This window comes from Oncorhynchus keta, chromosome 24 (assembly GCF_023373465.1).
Source record: "Oncorhynchus keta strain PuntledgeMale-10-30-2019 chromosome 24, Oket_V2, whole genome shotgun sequence".
NCBI lineage: Eukaryota > Metazoa > Chordata > Actinopteri > Salmoniformes > Salmonidae > Oncorhynchus > Oncorhynchus keta.
This window is the reverse complement of record NC_068444.1, coordinates 11962690-11987265: the sequence shown is the minus strand read 5'-3', so window position 1 is coordinate 11987265 and position 24576 is coordinate 11962690. Positions and strand designations below refer to the sequence as shown.

At 46.5% G+C, this 24576-nt stretch overlaps 1 protein-coding gene across 5 annotated transcripts in view; it reads right to left on the bottom strand.

Annotated features, from left to right (window-relative positions):
* The window catches only part of LOC118378226 (serine/threonine-protein kinase LMTK1-like), a 150230-nt gene that overhangs the window by 1666 nt on the left and 123988 nt on the right, over positions 1 to 24576 (bottom strand). For 2 of the 5 annotated variants that reach the window (XM_052477692.1, XM_052477693.1), the window contains 9 exons: positions 22193 to 22272; positions 19034 to 19152; positions 18433 to 18520; positions 15844 to 15977; positions 13427 to 13633; positions 11101 to 11250; positions 10028 to 10233; positions 5624 to 9132; positions 1595 to 1718 (listed from right to left, as the gene is read on the bottom strand). In XM_052477692.1, the coding sequence (XP_052333652.1) occupies positions 1595 to 1718; positions 5624 to 9132; positions 10028 to 10233; positions 11101 to 11250; positions 13427 to 13633; positions 15844 to 15977; positions 18433 to 18520; positions 19034 to 19152; positions 22193 to 22272 (4617 nt within the window). Of the gene's footprint in view, positions 1 to 1594; positions 1719 to 5623; positions 9133 to 10027; positions 10234 to 11100; positions 11251 to 13426; positions 13634 to 15843; positions 15978 to 18432; positions 18521 to 19033; positions 19153 to 22192; positions 22273 to 22420; positions 24142 to 24576 lie in introns of those variants that run through there. The other 3 variants (XM_052477695.1, XM_052477696.1, XM_052477694.1) reach the window with 3 other exon arrangements.

The following is a 24576-nucleotide window of genomic DNA, read 5'->3' as shown; positions in this document are numbered from 1 at the left end:
GGTAGGTAGGTAGGTAGGTAGGTAGGGACAAAGGAAGAGCGAGAGAGGGAGGAACAGAGAGAGGAAGGGAGAAGGGAAGACAGAGAGAGAGCGAGAGAGAGAGGAAGGGAGAAGGGAAGAGAGAGAAAGGAAGAAAGGAAGAGAAAGAGAGAGAGGGAGAAGGGAAGAGAGAGCGACAGCGAGCGAGAGAGAGGAATGGAGAAGGGAAGAGAGAGAGAGAGAGAGAGGAAGGAAGAAAGGAAGAGAAAGAAAGAGAGGGAGAAGGCAAGAGAGAGCGACAGCGAGCGAGAGAGAGGAATGGAGAAGGGAAGAGAGAGAGAGAGAAAGGAAGAAAGGAAGAGAAAGAGAGAGAGGGAGAAGGGAAGAGAGCGACAGCGAGCGAGAGAGAGGAATGGAGAAGGGAAGAGAGAGAGAGAGAGAGAGGAAGGAAGAAAGGAAGAGAAAGAAAGAGAGGGAGAAGGCAAGAGAGAGCGACAGCGAGCGAGAGAGAGGAAGGGAGAAGGGAAGAGAGAGAGAGAGGAAGGAAGAAAGGAAGAGAAAGAAAGAGGGAGAAGGCAAGAGAGAGCGACAGCGAGCGAGAGAGAGGAAGGGAGAAAGGAAGAGAGAGAGAGAGAGAGAGAGAGAGAGAGAGAGAGAGAGAGAGAGAGAGAGAAGGAGAAGGAGAGAGAGAGAGAGAGAGAGAGGAAGGAGAAGGGAAAGAGAGAGAGAGAGAGAGAGAGAGGGAAGGAGAAGGGGAAGAGAGAGAGAGAGAGAGGAAGGGAGAAGGGAAGAGAGAGAGAGAGAGAGAGGAAGGAGAAGGGAAGAGAGAGGAAGGGAGAAGGGAAGAGAGAGAGGGAGAGAGAGAGAGAGAGAGAGAGAGAGAGAGAGAGAGAGAGAGGAAGGGAGAAGGGAAGAGAGAGAGAGAGAGAGAGGAAGGAAGAAGGGAAGAGAGAGAGAGAGAGAGAGGAAGGAGAAGGGAAGAGAGAGAGAGAGAGAGAGAGGAAGGGAGAAGGGAAGAGAGAGAGAGAGAGAGGAAGGGAGAAGGGAAGAGAGAGAGAGAGAGAGAGAGAGAGAGAGAGGAAGGGAGAAGGGAAGAGAGAGAGAGAGAGGAAGGGAGAAGGGAAAGAGAGAGAGAGAGAGAGAGGAAGGGAGAAGGGGAAGAGAGAGAGAGAGAGAGGAAGGGAGAAGGAAGAGAGAGAGAGAGAGAGGAAGGAAGAAGGGGAAGAGAGAGAGAGAGGAAGGGAGAAGGGAAAGAGAGAGAGAGAGAGAGAGAGGAGAGAGAGAGAGAGAGAGAGAGAGAGAGAGGAAGGGAGAAGGGAAGAGAGAGAGAGAGAGAGAGAGAGAGGAAGGGAGAAGGGAAGAGAGAGAGGAAGGGAGAAGGGAAGAGAGAGAGAGAGAGAGGAAGGGAGAAGGGAGAGAGAGAGAGGAATGGAGAAGGGAAGAGAGAGAGAGAGAGGAAGGAAGGAAGGAAGGAAAAGAGACCAGTTTTGACATATCTGCCAAATTATATTTTACATCTAAACTCATAAATTTGAAATTGATTGTGAAATTAAATGCCGATTGACTTCGATCAATGTTTCAATGTAAGTAGTGGACTCTGGACGAGTGCACTTACTCTCTTCTGAGATATTTCCATCTGAGGCGTCATCAGAGGTCGGTTGTTTGACCAGTGAACCCTGTCCGCTGGTCTCAGCCCCTGGAGAGAACCCATGCTCAGCCGGCTCTTTAGTGGGACTCTGCTGGAGATGGACAGTTCCAGGTTACAGCTATGGCAAGTGTGCATTTCAAATTAATATACAGTAGACAGTATATACAAAACTATGTGGACACCCCATCAAATTACCGGATTCGGCAATATGGTGTATAAAATCAAGCACACAGCCATGCAATCTCCATAGACACATATTGGCAGTAGAAGGGGCCTTACTGAAGAGCTCAGTCACTTTCAACGTGGCACCGTCATAGGATGCCACCTTTCCAACAAGTCAGTTCGTCAGGTTTCTGCCCTGCTAGAGCTGCCCCGGTCAACTGTAAGTGCTGTTATTGTGAAGTGGAAAAGTCTAGGGGCAACAACGGCTCAGCCACGAAGTAGTTGGCCACACAAGTTCACAAAACAGGACTGCCGAGTGTTGAAGCGTGTAGCGTGTAAGAAAAACCTGAGCCAAATACATTTAAACTTAGTGTTTCACAATACCTGACATTTATTCCTAGTTAAAATGTATTGTCTTAGGTCAGTTAGGATCACCGCTTTATTTTAAGAATGTGAAATGTCAGAATAATAGTAGAGAGAATGATCTATTTCAGCTGTTATTTCATTCACCACATTCCCAGTGGGTCAGAAGTTTACATACACTCAATTATTATTTGGTAGCATTGCCTTTAAATTGTTTCACTTGGGTCAGGCGATTCAGTAGCCTTCTACAAGCTTCCCACAATAAATTGGGTGAATTCTGGCCCATTCCTCCTGACAGAGATGGTGTAACTGAGTCAGGTTTGTAGGCCTCCTTGCTCACACATGCTTCTTCAGTTCTGCCCACAAATTCTCAATGGGATTGATGTCAGGGCTTTGTGATGGCCACTCAAATACCTAGACTTTGTTGTCCTTAAGCCATTTTGCCATAACTTTGGAAGTATGCGTGGGGTCATTGTCCATTTGGAAGACCCATTTGCGACCAAGCTTTAACTTCCTGATTGATGTCTTGAGATGTTGCTACAATATATCCACATACTTTTCCTACCTCATGATGCCATCTATTTTGTGAAGTGCACCAGTCCCTCCTGCAGCAAAGCACCCCCACAACATGATGCTGCCACCCCCATACTTCACGGTTGGGATTGAGTTCTTCGGCTTGCAAGCCTCCCCTTTTTTCCTCCAAACATAACGATGGTTATTATGAACATTTTTCCCAAAAAGTACGATCGTTGTCCTCATATGCAGTTGCAAACTATTGTCTAGATTTTTTATGGCGGTTTTGGAGCAGTGGCTTCTTCCTTGCTGAGGGGCCTTTCAGGTTATGTTTATATAGGACTCATTTTACTGCGGCTATAGATACTTTTGTACCTGTTTCCTCCAGCATCTTCACAAGGTCCTTTGCTCTTGTTCTGGGATTGATTTTCACTTTTCGCACCAAAGTACGTTCATCTCTAGGAGACAGAACACGTCTTCTTCCTGAGCGGTATGACGGCTGCGTGGTCGCATGGTGAAATACATCCACAGGAACACCTCCAATTGACTCAAACAATGTCAATTAGCCCATGAGAAGCTTCTAAAGGCCTAAAGCTTCTAAAACCTAGTGTATGTTAACTTCTGATCCACTGGAATTGTGATACAGTGAGTTATAAGTGAAATAATCTGTCTGTAAAAATTTTTTGGAAAATGACTTGTGTCATGCACAAAGTAGATGTCCTAACCGACTTGCCAAAACTATAGTTTGTTAACAAGAAATTTGTGGAGTAGTTTAAAAACGGGGTTTAATGACTCCAACCTAAGTTTATGGAAACTTCCGACTTCAACTGTATATATACAGTTCAGTAGTATGTCTAGTTTAATTCAAGTTACCTAGGAACAATATCATGTCTGTGAATTAGATTTAATGAGAAAAGCAAAAAAACGAACTTAGTGAAGTACCGTAATGCAGCAACTAAAACCATCACCACCACCACCACGACCACTACCAGCACCACCACCAAAACCACCACCACCAAAACCATCACCACCACCTACAAAACCACCACCAAAACCACCACCACCAAAACCATCACCACAACTACCACCACCAAAACCATTACCACCACTACCACTACCACCAAAACCATTACCACCACCAAAACCACCTTCACCAGCACCAAAACCATTACCACCACTACTAAAACCACAACTACCATCACCGCTACCACTACCACCACTACTACTACTACCACCTCTACCACCACCACCACCAAAACCATTACCACCACCACCACCAAAACCATTACCACCACCACTACTACCACTACCACCTCTACCATTACCAACACCACTACCACCACCACTACTTCCACTATAGCCACCACCAATACCACCAAAACTACTAACACCACCACTACGCTGCTACCACCACTATCCCCACTATCACCACTACAACTACCACCACTACCACCACCACTACTACCACTACCACCACTTTTACCACTACCACCATCACTTTTACCACCACCACCACTACCACTACAACTAACACCACTACCACAACCACTACTGCCACTATAGCCACCACCAAAACTACTAACACCACTACCACCACCCCTTTTACCACTACCACCACCATCACTTTTACCACCGTCACCACCACCACTACTGCCACTATAGCCACTACCAATACCACAAAAACTACTAACACCACTATCACCACCACTATGTTGCTACCACCACTATCCCCACTATCACCATGACCACCACCACCACTACCACCAATATCACTACGACCACTACCACCACTAATATCACCACCACTACCACCACTACTACAACCAATACCACCACCACTACTATCACAAACACTACCATGACCACTACCACCACCACCACCAGTACTACCATTACCACTACCACCACTACTAAACCACTACCACCACCACTACTATCACAAACACTACCATGACCTCTACCACCACCACTACTATCACAAACAATACCATGACCTCTACCGCCACCACTAATACTACAACAACCACCACTACAACCACAACCCCCACCATCACCACTACCACTATTACCACTACCAATACTACCATTACCACTACCAATACCACTATTACCACTACAAATACCACTATTACCACTACCAATACCACTATTACCACTACCAATACCACTATTACAACTACCAATACCACTATTACCACTACCAATACCACTATTACAACTACCAATACCACTATTACCACTACCAATACTACTATTACCACCATCACCACTACCAATACCACTACCAATACTACCACTACCAATACCACTACTACCACTACCAATACCACCATCACCACTACCAATACCACTATTACGATCACCAATACCACTATTACCACTACCGATACTACTATTACCATCACCAATACCACTATTACCACTACCAATACCACCATTACCATCACCAATACCACTATTACCACTACCAATACTACTATTACCACTACCAATACCACTACCAATACTACTGTTACCACTACCACTACCAATACCACTATTACCACTACCAATACCGCCATCACCACTACCAATACCACTATTACCACCACCACCACCAATATCACAATTACCACCAATATCACTACCCACACTACCACCACTACTACTATCACAAACACTACCATGACCACCACCACTATCACAAACACTACCATGACCACTATCACAAACACTACCATGACCACCACAACTACCACCCCTCCCACCAGCACCACCACTACCACTACCACCACCACTACCACCAGTACCACCACCACTACTATCACAAACACTACCAAGACCACCACCACTATCACAAACACTACCATGACCACCACCACCACTACCACAACTACCACCCCTCCCACCAGCACCACAACAATTACCACTCCTACCACTACCATCACCACTACCACTACTACCACTACCCCTACTCACCTGGTCAAACAGGTAAATGGTGACGTCATCAAAAAAGGACACCACTTTCTTCCTGCGTTCCACCAGGTCATCAGCGAGCAACTCTGTGGTGAGCGGGGTGGGCATCTTCAGTAGACTACGTAGGTTATGAGCATCACTACAGTCGCTCAACACGATGGGTACAGCATGGTTCTCCTCCCCGCTCTCCTCCCCTCCACTCTGCTCCTCCTGAACACTGTAACTGCTCAGCTCCTCGTCTGACTCACTGTCATCGGAGTCACCATCTACGTCCTCCTCGTCCGCCTCCACCCCATCCATGGGCAAGTCCCAGCCCAGAGGGGGAGTCATCGGGGGGAGAGGAGGAGAAGGGGTGGAGGGAGGGAGAGGAGAGGAGAGAGGAGGGGTGGAGGGAGGGGGAGGAGAGAAGGAGAAGCGTCGACGCCGTGCGGGAAGACTGTTCTCTTCGTCATTATTGTCCTTCTCGAGGGTCTCTGGCATTTTGGTAAATGCTTCTTCTAGGACGTCTACTGTTTTTAAGGCTTCAGTTGAGTCCTCCATGTCCCTTTGCTCTCCTTCATCCTCTTCCTCCTTCTCTTTCGTACCAGAGTTGGTTTCAGTACTGCTGCTCCTCTGGAGTTCACCCAGGGCTTCCTCCATAGCCCCCACCACCTCTGCAGCCCAGTCTCCCAGAGAAGAGGGTTTCTCCTGGGCAGGCCATCCTGCCAGCTCTAGCTCTAGCCCCAGCTCTAGCCCTTCATCCTGGGTGCACTCTTCTGTCAGGCATGCTTCCATCTCTGGGTCTTCACTCTCCTCCAGAAGAAGAGCTGAGGTCTCCACTTCCTCCTCTTCTTCCTCCTCTATCTGAAGAGGGCTGAGTTCCCTCTTCTCTGTCAGCCTCCCTTCCACTTCTCCCTCCTCCACTCCTCCACTTTCATCACCCCCTACTTTGTCACCCCCCTCATCCCTATAAAGACGTTCGTTCTCATTGTCAGAGAAGTAGGCAGAGTCCCTGTAAGGGTTCTTCTCACTGAGTGGGGTCAGACCCTTCTCTTTGTCTGTTGTCTGTGAGGCTGCTAGAGGCACATCTTCATCCAGGGTCGGTTCATCCTCATCATCCAGTGGGGCCACTTCGGCCTCCTCCCCCCCCTCCTCCCCCTCCTCATCCAGGCTGGTGTCCAGGACAGACTCCCCCAGTGGCTGTGTGAATGTCTCTGGGCCCCGAGGCTCATTGTGGGGCTCCTTGGGGACGAACTCTGGGCTCTCATTGTTCTCTGTGTCGTACCCACTGTCCATTGCCTTGGGGGAGGAGCTAGATGGGTGGGAGGAGCTGGAGGAGGGGCTGAAAGCTTTGCAGGTGGAGCCGACTGCTGAAGGCATCAGGTCCATGGAGGCCATGAAATTGGGGGTTCCCACCTGCTTCTGCAGGGACTTGAGGGGACAGACCAGGGGAGGGGAAGCGTCAGGGTCCCCAACCGACGTCTCGTCGGCGAAGATCTCTGAGGTCGAGTCGGTGATGTCATCATCTTCATCGTCGTCGGTGCAGCAGTCGGAGATGTCCACTAGACTAATGCTGGAGCAGTGGTCTCTGTCTAAGCAGCTGTCTAACGTATGGCTCAGCTCTGACTCTTGCTCGACCATGGGGACTAGGTCAGGAACATTCACTGAGGAGAGGGTCAGAATCTTAGTCAGAGTCACACCCTCTGGTTTAGGGTCTGTGAGAACACCTTTGTCTTCCGTACTAACCTCTTCCTTATGGTCTATTGAAAGGGTATCGTCCATAGTGATGTCAACATATTGCTCAGAGTGGTTTAGAGGGGTTGTGCTGGTCTTAGTGTTGTGCGTTAGGATTGGTTTAGGACCTCCTGGTGCTGGCGACAGATTCACACTCTCTTCCTCGTTGTTGGGTATGTCTACAATTTTATCGCTGTAGTCGTCCCGGGTATAGTTCCGCACCACTAAGCCTGTGAGGGGGTCGACGAAATGAGAGTGGCAGCACTCGATGGGTGGCGGCTCTACGTCCCTCTCCCCTTCCCCCTTGTGGCACAAATAGATGTAGGTATTACAGGCGTCCCCTGAAGTGACCAGGGCATGATGGTTCCCCAGGACTAGACAGCCACTATCAATAGCCGAAGCCGTTGTAGCCTCCAGGTAGTCTATGGGTTTAACTGCAGCAGAGACAGAGGAGTGGAAGGTCAGGCAGTGCTCTTCGGGCCACGAGTCCTCTATGTCGGTAGTGGGCATAGTGTAGTGGAAGTCTTCATAGAGATCCTGTAGTTGTCTACAGCCAGCCTGTCCACTACGGCCAAGGCTTAGACCCAGGCCTAGACTGTTGTTGTTAGCGGAGGGGTTGGAGAGGTTACTACTGCTGCTCCTCAGCCTCTCTGAGAATATATCCTCTTCTTCATCTGAGTCGTTGTCCCGGTGACAGATGAAGAGGGCCTCTTCTGACGCCATAGTGATGCTGACTGAGTGGGCGTGGTCTGGCATGGTCGGCGTGGTTTTCCTCAGAGAACCCATCATGTCATAGTAGCCGCCAGTGACGCTACTACCCCCAATGACGGAGCCTGGGCCCTGGGTTGTCTCCAAGTAGGGGTCGCCTACCCCAAAAGGAGGACCGCCATCCTGGAGATGGGTGCTGATGGAGGGAGATATCCCCAGAGGGTTGTCCAGTTCTCCCAGGGCCTGACGCAGGCTACGGGAACCCCAGCTCTCCAGATGAGGCTTGGGGGGAGAATGTTCCCGCCCCATCAGGTAATGCTGGTCCATCCCCAGACCCATGTGGTGGCCTATGCCCATGGGAGGTGAGTGTTCGTAGTAGTACCCCCCGTCCTGGTCCTTGTAGGAGACGTAGTGACCAGCCTCCCATGGTCTCATGGGGCTGGAGTCAGAGACATGGGGCTCCATTGTCAGGGAGATGTCCGAGTTATAAGCTCCAACACTCCCATCTTTACAGACGTCTGCTGACCAGTAGGAGTCTACAGGCTTGGAGTGGGCCTGGGGGGGACCCATCCCCATCATACACTCCCTTGAGTCTGCACTGCCACTGCTGGTCAGGAAGCTCCCGTGGCTGCCCTGGTAGTCTGGGCTGTAGGAGTACATGGTGTAGTCAAAGCCAGGCTCCTCCATGCGGATGTAGTACTCAGAGCTCACTGAAGGACTACGGGCGCTAAGCACCGGCACCACCCCGACCCCGACCCCAGAAACATGCAGCGTCTTGTGCTCATAGTAGGAAGGGGACACTCCCAGAGCGAGACCCTCCATCTCCACCCCACCACTGCCCCCCACCATTCCACCTGGGTAGTATAGGTCCTGACAGTGGTGGTTGACGACCCCCAGGGTACCGCTGGAGGATGAGGCAGCGTGGTGGTAAGGCTGCTCCGACCCGATCCCCGCCTGGGTCTGCTCCCACTTGTACTGGAAGTTCAGACCGTGGCTGGTCTCTGTCACGGTCAGTATATCATCTCCTGATTCGCTGTGGTAACCGTCACCTCCAGAGAACTGCTCCAACAGAGGGAAGGAGGAGGGGAGGTCTACAGAACAGAACAGAACAGACAGACAGACCAGAACCAGACAGAACAGAACCAGATAGAACAGAACCAGACAGAACAGAAACCAGACAGAACAGAACAGACAGACAGACAGAATCAGACAGACAGACAGACAGAACAGAACCAGACAGAACAGAACAGAACAGACAGATACTTTGTTAATTCCCAAGGGGACATTTTACATCAAACAACAGCAGAGCTTAATGGAAAATGTTATCGCTGCTCTTTCTCTGTCATATCCATTAATATGCTGTTAACATACTGTATAATGTGTCATAAAAATCTAGAATAACCTCAGTACAAATATCACCATTTCTGCATCTCACCAGTAGAAACGGGCCATCTACTTTTCCTGGTTTTAGGCAAACCACACTATCCAAGAATTCATAGCACCTTAGTAGGGCTCCCGTCAGGCTGTGGTCTTTACAAAGACAGGGATAATACTAAACCTAGATATCCTGTTGTCTTTGTATAGAGGAACATTGTTGAGACAAGTTCAATGGCTCTCTTGAACACGGACAGAAGTATCTACTCATCCTAGCGTGATCGTACAATTGGTAAAACACAAAGGCCACAATAGTTGCTACAAAACATGACTCCATACATTTTTATATCAGGCAGCAGGCTCAATCAACCGATGACGTCATTGAACACTCCTGGCGCGAAAATAAAAACAAATACTGCTATAGTGCATAATTCCATCTGAAACACCCACTCGTCAATCAAAATGATGTCGGGAGACTGGAAAAACACCCAGTGACCAGTGGTGAAGTTTCCCTTTAATAAACTAAAGTGATACTGAAAAGAGCCGATTCTGTTTTCTTCTGAGACGCACAATGTGTGCGAGACAACAAAAAGTGGCCTGAACATGACGTACCAGTGGCCAGGGCTCCGGCCCCGTGATGAAGGCTGCTGCTTCGTTGGTCGGCGTTGGGGTTGGGACGCAGGGAGTTCCAGCGTCTCTCGAAGTCCTCCTCGGCCTCGCTGGCCCCCTTGGCACACAGGTAGCTGAGTAACAGGTGGACCTCCTCTGTATTGGGCCTCTGGTCTGGTTGGAGCCAGCAGAACTGCATCACCTCATACCTGGTGACAAGAGAGAACACACACCACAATAACCATTACAACAATCATGGGATACATGTAGGAAGATATAATGAACCACAAATTCATCTATTAGCTGTGGCCAAAAGTTGTGCATATAGGGTTCCATTTAGCAACAGGGTTCCATTTAGCAACAGGGTTCCATTTAGCAACAGGGTTCCATTTAGCAACAGTGTTCCATTTAGCAACAGGGTTCCATTTAGCAACAGGGTTCCATTTAGCAACAGGGTTCCATTTAGCAACAGGGTTCCATTCTACACCTGCATTGCTTGCTGTTTGGGGTTTTATGCTGGGTTTCTGTACAGCATTTTGAGATATCAGCTGATGTACGAAGGGCTATATAAATACATTTGATTTGATTTGATGCAAATGAAATGAAATGTGAAGAAAATGAAAACCACCACACAGCATCTGCATTTTTATTGGAATCCATTGATGAGATGAGGAATCAATTCTTACCCTCTGAGAGATGGGGTTTATATTACCTCCCCCATCTTCAGAGATAACGAGATCGGATCCATTTTGTTTTACGCATCATCACATCAGTCATATTTATGTATGCGCACCCTATTCTCTATTTAGTGTGCTACTTTTGAACAGAGTCATGTACTCTGGATAGGGAACACAGCGCCGTTTGGGACACAGCATATGATGTCTGTCTCAACGAGCCACTAGAATGAGAAGATATTGATGGGACATAGAGCGAGAGCCCCAGATTACTTATTAAGGTTTTGAATGAGAAAAGATAAGATTGTTTGTGGTGTGTGTGTGTGTGTGTGTGTGTGTGTGTGTGTGTGTGTGTGGTGTGCCCCTGTGTTGCTCCCTTGTGTGCGTACGTGCGTGACTTACCAGCGCTCTGCCAAGGGTATTTTGAGCAGGGGCTTGGGCAGTCTGAGCTGCTGTTCCCTCACGGTGTAGGTTAACACCTGTCTGTCTGAGTACTGTCTGTACGGCTGGTTCCCCAACTCAAATAACTCCCAGATAGTCACTCCCAGAGACCTGAGAGAGAACAGAAAGACCAAAGCAACCCACTCAACATGACACTATAGAATCACGGAGAAGAACATCACGTGAAGCATAACCACCAATATTTATTGGGAAAAACATTTGTCAAATATATCTACGGGGTTCACAGAAGGACAAAAAGGACAGTGGATTTACAGAGTGGTTTAAATGGACACGTAAAAGGATATTTATGATTTGTCAATAACTCAATGACCAATCCCTCAGCCCCTCCTGATAACAATAGGTTTTGCTGTGAACCCCTAATTACCTCAATGACCAATCCCTCAGCCCCTCCTGATAACAATAGGTTTTGCTGTGAACCCCTAATTACCTCAATGACCAATCCCTCAGCCCCTCCTGATAACAATAGGTTTTGCTGTGAACCCCTAATTACCTCAATGACCAATCCCTCAGCCCCTCCTGATAACAATAGGTTTTGCTGTGAACCCCTAATTAACTCAATGACCAATCCCTCAGCCCCTCCTGATAACAATAGGTTTTGCTGTGAACCCCTAATTAACTCAATGACCAATCCCTCAGCCCCTCCTGATAACAATAGGTTTTGCTGTGAACCCCTAATTAACTCAATGACCAATCCCTCAGCCCCTCCTGATAACAATAGGTTTTGCTGTGAACCCCTAATTAACTCAATGACCAATCCCTCAGCCCCTCCTGATAACAATAGGTTTTGCTGTGAACCCCTAATTAACTCAATGACCAATCCCTCAGCCCCTCCTGATAACAATAGGTTTTGCTGTGAACCCCTAATTACGTTCACATATTTTATGGTGTCGGTTTCCAGATAGGGACATTTTTCCGGATACAGAATCAGCCAAGTCCTAGACTAAAAAGCATTGAGGTTGTTCATAGTCCAGGATTTGGCTGAATGTGAGTCAGGGAAACTGGCCTATAGGGTTGAATGTGTAATACTAGATAATTGGGTTCTGAATGCTATCTCTACCATGATCTCCGGAATCAAACACACTATCGAAACGTTGAAGTTCCGTGCTCTACCAACTGAGCTCTCTCCACCAGAAGGTTGCCATGGACTACCCATACTGACTGATTGGTTAATTAAATCATCCATTACCAGACGTTGCTCTGTTTGCTCTGGTCTACCACCAGAAGGTTGCCATGGACTACCCATACTGACTGATTGGTTAATTAAATAATTCATTACCAGACGTTGCTCTGTTTGCTCTGGTCTACCACCAGAAGGTTGCCATGGACTACCCATACTGACTGATTGGTTAATTAAATAATTAATTACCAGACGTTGCTCTGTTTGCTCTGGTCTACCACCAGAAGGTTGCCATGGACTACCCATACTGACTGATTGGTTAATTAAATAATTCATTACCAGACGTTGCTCTGTTTGCTCTGGTCTACCACCAGAAGGTTGCCATGGACTACCCATACTGACTGATTGGTTAATTAAATCATTCATTACCAGACGTTGCTCTGTTTGCTCTGGTCTACCACCAGATGGTTGCCATGGACTACCCATACTGACTGATTGGTTAATTAAATAATTCATTACCAGACGTTGCTCTGTTTGCTCTGGTCTACCACCAGATGGTTGCCATGGACTACCCATACTGACTGATTGGTTAATTAAATAATTCATTACCAGACGTTGCTCTGTTTGCTCTGGTCTACCACCAGATGGTTGCCATGGACTACCCATACTGACTGATTGGTTAATTAAATCATTCATTACCAGACGTTGCTCTGTTTGCTCTGGTCTACCACCAGATGGTTGCCATGGACTACCCATACTGACTGATTGGTTAATTAAATCATTCATTACCAGACGTTGCTCTGTTTGCTCTGGTCTACCACCAGATGGTTGCCATGGACTACCCATACTGACTGATTGGTTAATTAAATAATTCATTACCAGACGTTGCTCTGTTTGCTCTGGTCTACCACCAGATGGTTGCCATGGACTACCCATACTGACTGATTGGTTAATTAAATCATTCATTACGAGACGTTGCTCTGTTTGCTCTGGTCTACCACCAGATGGTTGCCATGGACTACCCATACTGACTGATTGGTTAATTAAATCATTCATTACGAGACGTTGCTCTGTTTGCTCTGGTCTACCACCAGATGGTTGCCATGGACTACCCATACTGACTGATTGGTTAATTAAATAATTCATTACCAGACGTTGCTCTGTTTGCTCTGGTCTACCACCAGAAGGTTGCCATGGACTTCATCTATGAGTTCTGGAGCGATCCAACGCAGGGGCACGTACATCTGGTCTGACGTCTCAAAGTAGTCCTCTTTGTACTTTTTGTGTGACAGGCCGTAGTCTCCGATTTTCACTGTGACGTCAGCGGTCAGCAGGCAGTTTCTCAGGGCCAGGTCACTGCGGGGGGGGGGAAGACAGAGAACACATTTGTACATTAGAGGATAACTGATTGATGGCTCTGCATAACAGTCAAGGTATCGCGGTGACACCACCCATGGGTAGCCTGACATGTTCAACACTGTACTAAAAGTCTTACAGAAATTCAGTCAATAAATGTCGTACATCGTTACTTATCAATTCAAACCGTTCCTAATAATGATATATGTCATTGAGCAGACACAACTTATAATCATCCGTGCATACATTTTACGTATCGTCAGCCCTATCCTGGCATAGCAACCACCATCACAATCCTGGCATAGCAACCACCATACCCTACCGATTGAACCATATGAGACCTCAATTCCTCATTAAGTGGATGTTGTAGACATCAGTGAAAGGAAGAGCAGGGGTCACTCTGGAGAGAAGGGGTCCCCCCCCTGCAACAAAATCACTGATGCTGGAGTCTATGAAGAGGCACTCAGGCAGCACCAGGATATTGTTACAGGAAGAAACCAACAGGAACCAGGAAGAAGAGCCAACCAATCACAGCTGCAGGATTCTGGTAAACTAGCCTCAACCCAGCCATTCTAGTATTCTCCAGAAGGAGAATACGGTGACTACTGGGTAACAGTCGTCAAGGTGATATCAGTATCATACAAGGGCATTGAGTGGTTTGTAGTATAACAAGTACAACTTGTGTCTGTATCTATGTAACTGTATATATATATAAAACACCTTCAGAATGTATTTACACCCTTTGACTTTTTCCACATTTTGTTACATTACAAAATGTAATAAATATTTTTTTCCCCTCATCAATCTACACACAATACCCCATAATTACAAAGCAAAAAACTGAAATATCACATTTACGTACTCAGACGCTTTATTCAGTACATTGTTGATGCACCTTTGGCAGCGATTACAGGGTTGAGAGTTTTTTTGGGGGTATGACGCTACAAGCTTCGCACACCTGTATTTGGGGAGTTTCTCCCATTCTTCTCAGCAGATCCTCTCAAGCTCTGTCAGGTTGGATGGGGAGTGTCGCTGCACAGCCAGTTTCAGATCTCTCCAGAGATGTTCGATCGGGTTCAAGTCCGGGCTCTGGCTGGGCCACTCAAGGACATTCAGAGACTTGTCCCGAAGCAACTCCTGCATTGTCTTGGCTGTGTGCGGTCATTGTCCTGTTGGAAGGTGAACCTTTGCCCCAGTTTAAGTTCCTGAGCGCTCTGGAGCAGGTTTTCATCAAGGATCTCGCTGTTCTTTGCAGCAATCATCTTTGCCTCGATCCTGACTAGTCCCACAGTTCCTGCCTCTGAAAAACATCTCCACAGCATGATGCTGCCAACACCATGCTTCACCATAGGGATGGTGCCAGGTTTCCTCCAGACATGATGCTTGGTATTCAAGTAGTTCAGTCTTTGTTTCATCAGACCAGAGAATCTTGTTTCTCATGGTCTGAGAGTCTTTAGGTGCCTTTTGGCAAACTCCAATGGGGACTATCACGTGCCTTTTGCCTTGGAGTGGTTTCCGACTGGCAACTCTACCATGAAGGCAAGATTGGTGGAGTGCTACATATATGGTTGTCCTTCTGGAAGATTCTCCCATTTCTGCAACTTTTAATGTTGCAGAAAGGTCTTCCCCAGATCTGTGCCTTGACCTCATGGCTTGGTTTTTGCACTGACATGCACTGCCAACTGTGGTACCTTATATAGACAGGTGTGAGCCTTTCCAAATCATGTCCAATCAATTGAATTTACCACAGGTGGACTCCAATGAAGTTGTAGAAACATCTCAAGGCTGATCAATGGAAACAGGATCCACCTGAGCTCAATTTCAAGTCTCACAGCAAATGGTCAGAATACTTATGTAATTAAGTATTTCTCTTTTATTTTTTAATACATTTGCTAAAATTTCTAAAATACTTTTTTCACTTTGTCATTATGGGGTATTGTGTGTAGATTGCTGAGGATTTTTTAAAATGTTTTAATCAATTTTAGAATAAGCCTGTAACATAAAAAAAGGGAAAAGTCAAGGGGTCTGAATACTTTCAAAAGTCACTGTATATATACCAAGGATAGGGGTCAGACTTAAAATAAGTCTCTGACTTCCTGGTCACGTTTTCTGTATGTACTGTGTGTGTATGTATATTGTTTTACTGATAAATGAAAATCAGTCAATCAATCGACAGTTCGTGGCAGAGAGATAAACGGAGCGACACACACCTGTGTATGAAGTTGTGTTTGTGCAGGTGCAGGAGTCCTGAGGCGATCTCACAGGCCATCCTCTGCAGGATCAGGGGTTCAGGGGTCATTGTGTCTGAAGCCCGACAGCCCCGCAGGTACCCTTTCACATCACCCTGGTGACATGAGGACATGTGGTGGAGATCAGAGTTGGAGTCAATCCCATAATAATTCCAGCCAATTCAGAAAGTAAACAACATTCTAATTCCACAAGTTTACTCATGAAAAATAATTGAAGAGAAATGGAATGTCAGTATACTTCCTGAATTGACTAGAATTTAAAGGGGATTGACCCCGACCCTGGTGGATATATAGCAGAGATACAATAGATATTGACACAGTTATAGTATAACAAGGATGATGCTTACACACATAGTTACATTACAATTAGGTCTCGAGTTACTATAGGCTGAAGGACTTTTTGGAAGTGAAAACAGTGTAGGTAGGTAGTCAATGAGTGCAGTTACAGTTGAAATCGGAAAGTTTACATACACCTTAGCCAAATACATTTAAACTCAGTTTTTCACAATTCCTGACATTTATTCCTAGTAAAAAAAAGGCTTAGGTCAGTTAGGATCACCACTTTATTTTAAGAATTTGAAATGTCAGAATAATAGTAGAGACAATGATTTATTTCAGCTTTTATTTCTTTCATCACATTCCCAGTGGGTCAGAAGTTTACATACACCCAATTAGTACTTGGTAGCATTGCCTTTAAGTTGCTTAACTTGGGTCGTAGCCTTCCACAAGCTTCCCACAATAAGTTGGGTGAATGTTGGACCATTCCTGTTACTGAGTCAGGTTTGTAGACCTCCTTGCTCACATACCTTCTTCAGTTCTGCCCACAAATTTTCTATAGGATTGAGGTCAGGGCTTTGTGATGGCCACTCAAATACCTTGACTTTGTTGTCCTTAAGCCATTTTGCCACAACTTTGGATGTATGCTTGGTCATTGTCCATTTGGAAGACCCATTTGCGACCAAGCTTTAACTTCCTGACTGATGTCTTGAGATGTTGCTTTTTAATTCCTCATGATGCCATCTATTTTGTGAAGTGCACCAGTCCCTCCTGCTGCAAAGTACCCCCACAACATGATGCTGCCACCCCCGTGATTCCCGGTTGGGATGGAGTTCTTCAGCTTGCAAGCCTCCCCCTTTTTCCTCCAAACATAACAATGGTCATGATGGCAAAACTGTTCTCTTTTTGTTTCAACAGACCAGAGGACATTTCTCCAAAAAGTGTGATCTTTGTCCCCATGCGCAGTTGCAAACCGTGGTCTGGCTTTTTATGGCGGTTTTGGAGCAGTGGCTTCTTCCTTGCTGAGTGGCCTTTCAGGTTATGTCGATATAGGACTCGTTTTACTGTGGATATAGATACTTTTGTACCTGTTTCCTCCAGCATCTTCACAAGGTCCTTTGCTGTTGTTCTGGGATTGATTTGCACTTTTCGGACCAAAATACGTTAATCTCTCGGAGACAGAATGCATCTCCTTCCTGAGCGGTATGATGGCCGCATGGTCCGATGGTGTTTATACTTGCGTACTATTGTTTGTACAGATGAATGTGGTACTTTCAGGCATTTGGAAATTGCTCCCAAGGATGAACCAGACTTGTGGAGGTCTACAATTTTTTTTCTGAGGTCTTGGCAGATTTATTTTAATTTTCCCATGATGTCAAGCAAAGAGGCACTGAGTTTGAAGGTCAGCCTTGAAATATATCCACAGGTACACCTCCAATTCACTCAAATGATGTCAAGTAGCCTATCAGAAGCTTCTAAAACCAAGACATCATTTTCTGGAATTTTCCAAGCTGTTTAAAGGCACACTCAACTTAGTGTATGTAAACTTCTGACCCACTGGAATTGAGATACGATGAATTTTAAGTGAAATAATCTGTCCGTAAACAATTGTTGGAAAAATGACTTATGTCATGCACAAAGTAGATGTCCTAACCGACTTGCCAAAACTATAGTTTGTTAACAAGAAATTTGTGGAGTAGTTGAAAAACGAGTTTTAATGACTCCAACCTAAGTGGAAACAAATATATAGGTCTTCCCTCAGAATGGACACCACATGATAATTTGATTGCCCACTCAGCAAGTAATACAATATCTGGCCACTGGGGGGCAGTTGAATGCATTCAAATATAATCTATCATCACACTAAGTGTTTTAGAACCCAAACTCGGCCCTGGCTGTACGTTTGCTTTTTCACTTTTCATCACTACACAGCAAATGACCACCTCATCATCACGCTTTGATTAATGAATCAGCTGTGTAGTGCTAGGGCAAAAACCAAAACATGCACCCAGGAAACCCTGGAAACCTAGGAAACCCTGTCTTAAACTGACTACAATGTCTGGAGACAGAGAGACACGGTGCTGAAGTGAGGGTCCAGTCTAGTCCAGTCCATGATGATTGTTATACATACTGTACACTGGTCACTCACTGTAGCAATAGAACTCCAGCCAGTCCAGCAGGCTACTGACTGCAATGGTCACAGACAGATAGTTCTATATACAGTGATGCAATGACAGTCCAGTCCAGTCCAGTCCAGTCCAGTCCAGTACTCACCAGAGGGCAGAATTCCATGACCAGCAGGTAGGGAGTGACCTCAGTGCACTGCGCCAGGCAATGTAGGAGCGCTGGGTGCTGGAGGGCACTGGAGACGGACGGGCACAATGGCAGAGTGTTAGTGGAGGCAAAAAACACTGGTAGAATGGCAGAGTTAGTGGAGGCACAAAACACTGGTAGAATGGCAGAGTTAGTGGAGGCACAAAACACTGGTAGAATGGCAGAGAGTTGGGTACAGGCCACGCAGCAGGCTGTTAGCCAGCCTGTCAGCTTAGTGGAGTCTGCCACTAGCACAGTCAGCTCAGCTATCCCCATTGAGACTGTGTCTGTGCCTCGATCTAGGTTGGGCAAAACAAAACATGGCAGTGTTCGCCTTAGCCATCTCACCAGAGTAAAAGACCTCCTCCATTCCTGCCATTATTGAAAGAGATTGTGATATCTCACATCTCAAAATAGGGCTACTTAATGTTAGATCCCTCACTTTCAAGGCAGTTATAGTCAATGAACTAACTAATCACTGATCATAATATTGATATGATTGGCCTGACTGAAACATGGCTTAAGCCTGATGAACAGATAGAGACAGAGAAAGTCTGTTCACCGGTATGGCTGGGACTCCTCCAGGAAGTGCATCTGGTCCTGAACGCTGGCACTGGCCTTGAGCTCCTTAACCACCACCTGGGTGGAGCTGAGGCCCGCATTCACCTCCCCCAGGAGAACCTGGTATAGGAGCCACACAGACACACACAGGGCACACACATGGGGCACACACAGACAGACACACACACACACACACACACACACACACACACACACACACACACACACACACACACACACACACACACACACACACACACACACACACACACACACACACACACACACACACACACACACACACACACACACACACACACACACACACACACACACACACAGGGTACACACATGGGAGACACACACACAGACACACACAGGGTACACACACGGAGACACACAGACAGACATGAGGAGAGATTGGAATGGAAGATATACACACAAAGTCAAACAGAGAGACACAAATACAGACAGACAGACAGACAGACAGACAGACAGACAGACAGACAGACAGACAGACAGACAGACAGACAGACAGACAGACAGACAGACAGAAAGACAGAAACACAGAGAGACACACAGAGAGACACACAGAGAGACACACAGAGAGACACACAGAAACAAAACAATAATTCCCAAACAGTACACACACATGGAGGTGATGATTGTTGAGGACAAACATGGTTGAGGAGGACCCACACATTCAGGTGAATGGTGGACAGTCACACAAATGCAAGGAAATAGAGAGACACACAGAGACAGAGGCATACACAGCAAATAGAGATACACACAGAGAAAGAGGCATACACAGGAAATAGAGAGATACACAGAGACAGAGGCATACACAGGAAATAGAGAGATACACAGAGACAGAGAGGCATACACAGGAAATAGAGAGATACACAGAGACAGAGAGGCATACACAGGAAATAGAGAGATACACAGAGACAGAGAGGCATACACAGGAAATAGAGAGACACACAGAGACAGAGGCATACACAGGAAATAGAGAGATACACAGAGACAGAGAGGCATACACAGGAAATAGAGAGATACACAGAGACAGAGAGGCATACACAGGAAATAGAGAGATACACAGAGACAGAGAGGCATACACAGGAAATAGAGAGATACACAGAGACAGAGAGGCATACAGAGACAGAGGCATACACAGGAAATAGAGATACACAGAGACAGAGAGGCATACACAGGAAATAGAGAGATACACAGAGACAGAGAGGCATACACAGGAAATAGAGAGATACACAGAGACAGAGAGGCATACACAGGAAATAGAGAGATACACAGAGACAGAGAGGCATACACAGGAAATAGAGAGACACACAGAGACAGAGAGGCATACACAGAGACAGAGAGGCATACACAGGAAATAGAGAGACACACAGAGACAGAGAGGCATACACAGGAAATAGAGAGACACACAGAGACAGAGGCATACACAGGAAATAGAGAGATACACAGAGACAGAGGCATACACAGGAAGTAGAGATACATCAGGAGACAGAGCGGCATACACAGGAAATAGAGAGATACAGAGGACACAAAGAGATACACAGAGACAGAGAGGCATACACAGGAAATAGAGAGATACACAGAGAAGCACCCACAGGACATGCAGATTCATAAAGAGACCAACAAGAGACAGACCAGGAGATACAGAGACACAGAGAGGTATGCATGCAGTCACAGAGACACACAGAGAGGTATGCATGCAGTCACAGAGACACACACACGAATGGACATACCCAGTCAAGGAACACAAGTGTGGGGAAAGTATGTGTGTAAGAGTGTATGAGTGTGAGAAGGAACAGAACAAAGAAACAGAAAGAGGGAGGGAACGAGAGAATGACAAGAATCAGTTATCTAGTGTTACAGTAGCTAAGTCCCATCACTCAGAGTAAGATGGTTATCAGTGTTACAGTAGCTAAGTCCCATCACTCAGTGTAAGATGGTTATCTAGTGTTACAGTAGCTAAGTCCCATCACTCAGTGTAAGATGGTTATCTAGGTTACAGAGCTAAATCACTCAGTGTAAGATGGTTATCTAGTGTTACAGTAGCTAATTCCCATCACTCAGTGTAAGATGGTTATCTAGTGTTACAGTAGCTAATTCCCATCACTCAGTGTAAGATGGTTATCTAGTGTTACAGTAGCTAATTCTAATCACTCAGTGTAAGATGGCTATCTAGTGTTACAGTAGCTAATTCCCATCACTCAGTGTAAGATGGTTATCTAGTGTTACAGTAGCTAATTCTAATCACTCAGAGTAAGATGGTTATCTAGTGTTACAGTAGCTAATTCTAATCACTCAGTGTAAGATGGTTATCTAGTGTTACAGTAGCTAATTCTCATCACTCAGAGTAAGATGGTTATCTAGTGTTACAGTAGCTAATTCTAATCACTCAGAGTAAGATGGTTATCTAGTGTTACAGTAGCTAATTCCCATCACTCAGTGTAAGATGGTTATCTAGTGTTACAGTAGCTAATTCTAATCACTCAGAGTAAGATGGTTATCTAGTGTTACAGTAGCTAATTCCCATCACTCAGAGTAAGATGGTTATCTAGTGTTACAGTAGCTAATTCTAATCACTCAGTGTAAGATGGTTATCTAGTGTTACAGTAGCTAATTCTAATCACTCAGAGTAAGATGGTTATCTAGTGTTACAGTAGCTAATTCCCATCACTCAGAGTAAGATGGTTATCTAGTGTTACAGTAGCTAATTCTAATCACTCAGAGTAAGATGGTTATCTAGTGTTACAGTAGCTAATTCCCATCACTCAGAGTAAGATGGTTATCTAGTGTTACAGTAGCTAAGTCCCATCACTCAGTGTAAGATGGCTATCTAGTGTTATAGTAGCTAGTTACAGGCAGGCAGGCAGGCAGGCAGACATCAAAGGCTTGTGGATCAGCCCATCATTACCAATACAGATACACATTCCAGGTAATGTAGCGTGTCGGCCATTCAAACAGGCCGACTCAAACACACCTAGGATCACAGCTCAGCGCATAACAACCGTGAGCCTGCCGAAGTTGACAGAACATTTAATCGAGCTACCTCTCATAAACTCGTATCGTAGCTTCCAGCACAGTGAAAATAACCCAAATGAATTGACAAGAAAAAGAGAGTGAGGGGTCTTACCTTTCCGAACCAGCCATCGCCGATCTCTCTCAGGTACAGAAGACTCTGGCGGCCGACTTCTGTGGATTTCAGGAGTTGGACTTGGGAGACAGTTTTTAAAAAACAAAAAAAAATGAGATTTTAGAGAATGACTTTACGACAGAACTATTATTCAGCATTGGTTTTATTTCTGACAATGACTCTCTAATTCCAAGCCTCAGAAAAATGTAATCTGGCCAAATTACACACCATCGTCCTGCGATATGAGTCATCCATCTTGCAATAGGTCAACTGTCCTCTTAGACACAATCTTCGTCAGGTTTTGATAATACACAAAAATGGGAGCAAAAGACATGGTCCAAAAAAAGAGTTTTTTGGGGGAGGGGTTAAAAAAATATATATATATACAGTAAAATCACCAGGAATTCAGCTAAAAATGAGTTGAAATGCTCCCACAAATAAAAATAAAGAAATGTGTGATCGTGTCTCAATGTAATCAAGGTATGAAATTATTTTTCTATTAAAATAACATCTGTTTTGGGGGTTTGGTACAAGTTCTGGTCAATTTGCGGTGTACAGATTATTATAAACATGTTCCGACACACCGACCATTCACCCCAACAAAAATAGCCCCGCAGCTGAATGTAGTTGCCTACCCCTGCTCTAAGGTCTCCCTCTTTCAGTCAGTAGCAGAGCATCCTGTCCCCTTGCTGCATCCTCACCTATATGTCAGTAGCACAGTGATGACCTGTGTCCTGCATCTAATCCTTTCCTATCCACTGCACACACCAGCCTGAGCTCTCTCATTCTCAGCCTGCTCTCTCTCTCACTCTCAGCCGGCGGTCTCTTTCACTCTCAGCCTGAGCTCTCTCATTCTCAGCCTGCGCTCTCTCTCACTCTCAGCCGGCGGTCTCTTTCACTCTCAGCCTGAGCTCTCTCATTCCCAGCCTGCACTCTCTCTCACTCTCAGCCGGCGGTCTCGTTCACTCTCAGCCTGAGCTCTCTCACTCTCAGCCTGCTCTCTCTCTCACTCTCAGCCGGCGGTCTCTTTCACTCTCAGCCTGAGCTCTCCCATTCTCAGCCTGCGCTCTCTCTCACTCTCAGCCGGCGGTCTCTTTCACTCTCAGCCTGAGCTCTCTCATTCCCAGCCTGCACTCTCTCTCACTCTCAGCCGGCGGTCTCGTTCACTCTCAGCCTGAGCTCTCTCACTCTCAGCCTGCTCTCTCTCTCACTCTCAGCCGGCGGTCTCTTTCACTCTCAGCCTGAGCTCTCTCATTCTCAGCCTGCGCTCTCTCTCACTCTCAGCCGGCGGTCTCGTTCACTCTCAGCCTGAGCTCTCTCACTCTCAGCCTGCTCTCTCTCTCACTCTCAGCCTGCGCTCTCTCACTCTCAGCCTGCGCTCTCACACTCTGAGCCTGCGCTCTCTCTCATTCCCAGCCTGCACTCTCTCTCACTCTCAGCCGGCGGTCTCGTTCACTCTCAGCCTGAGCTCTCTCACTCTCAGCCTGCTCTCTCTCACTCTCAGCCTCGGTCATCCTACTCTCAGCCTGCGCTCTCTCACTCTCAGCCTGCGCTCTCACACTCTCAGCCTGCGCTCTCTCTCAGTCTCAGCCTGCGCTTTCTCACTCTCAGCCTGCGCTCTCTCACTCTCAGCCTGCGCTTTCTCACTCTCAGCCTGCACTCTCTCACTCTCTGGCTGTGCTCTCTCTCACTCTCAGCCTGCGCTTTCTCACTCTCAGCCTGCACTCTCTCACTCTCTGGCTGTGCTCTCTCTCACTCTCAGCCTGTGCTCTCTCTCACTCTCAGCCTGCGCTCTCTCTCACTCTCAGCCTGCTCTCTCTCACTCTCAGCCTCGGTCCCAAAAACATCCAAATGAGAATGGACTGACGGCAACATTAATCCTCTGTCCTTTCCCCTCTCTCATTCCCTCCATCTCTCCATCCCTCTCTCCCCCAACAACGACTGATGACTCTCACAGAGGAGGACAGACAGATCTTTGTGGCAGTGTCAACCCCTTGTCCACCCCCCAGACTGACCACACAGACCCCTCCCTGTGTGAGGGCCATATCTGACGCCCATTCCCTGTAATGTTCCAGAGGCCAGTCATTCCCTGGGATGTGGGCGCTCGCTCATCCAGAATCTGTCGTGAAGAGAATCCCAGCCATTGTCTGGGTACTAACTCTGGGACTGTATGGTACCAGCAAGAACCAACCACACAGACACACAGACACTAGGCCTGTTATCGAGCAGCTCTGTGACACAGTGGTGAACAGTGTTGGGGGTTAATGCATTACAAAAATAACATGTTACGTCATTAGATTCCTTTTTCAAATTTGGTAATATTATTCCAGTTATTTCGTCAAACAACGCACATGGTGATTTGATTTGATTTTGATTTGATTTGA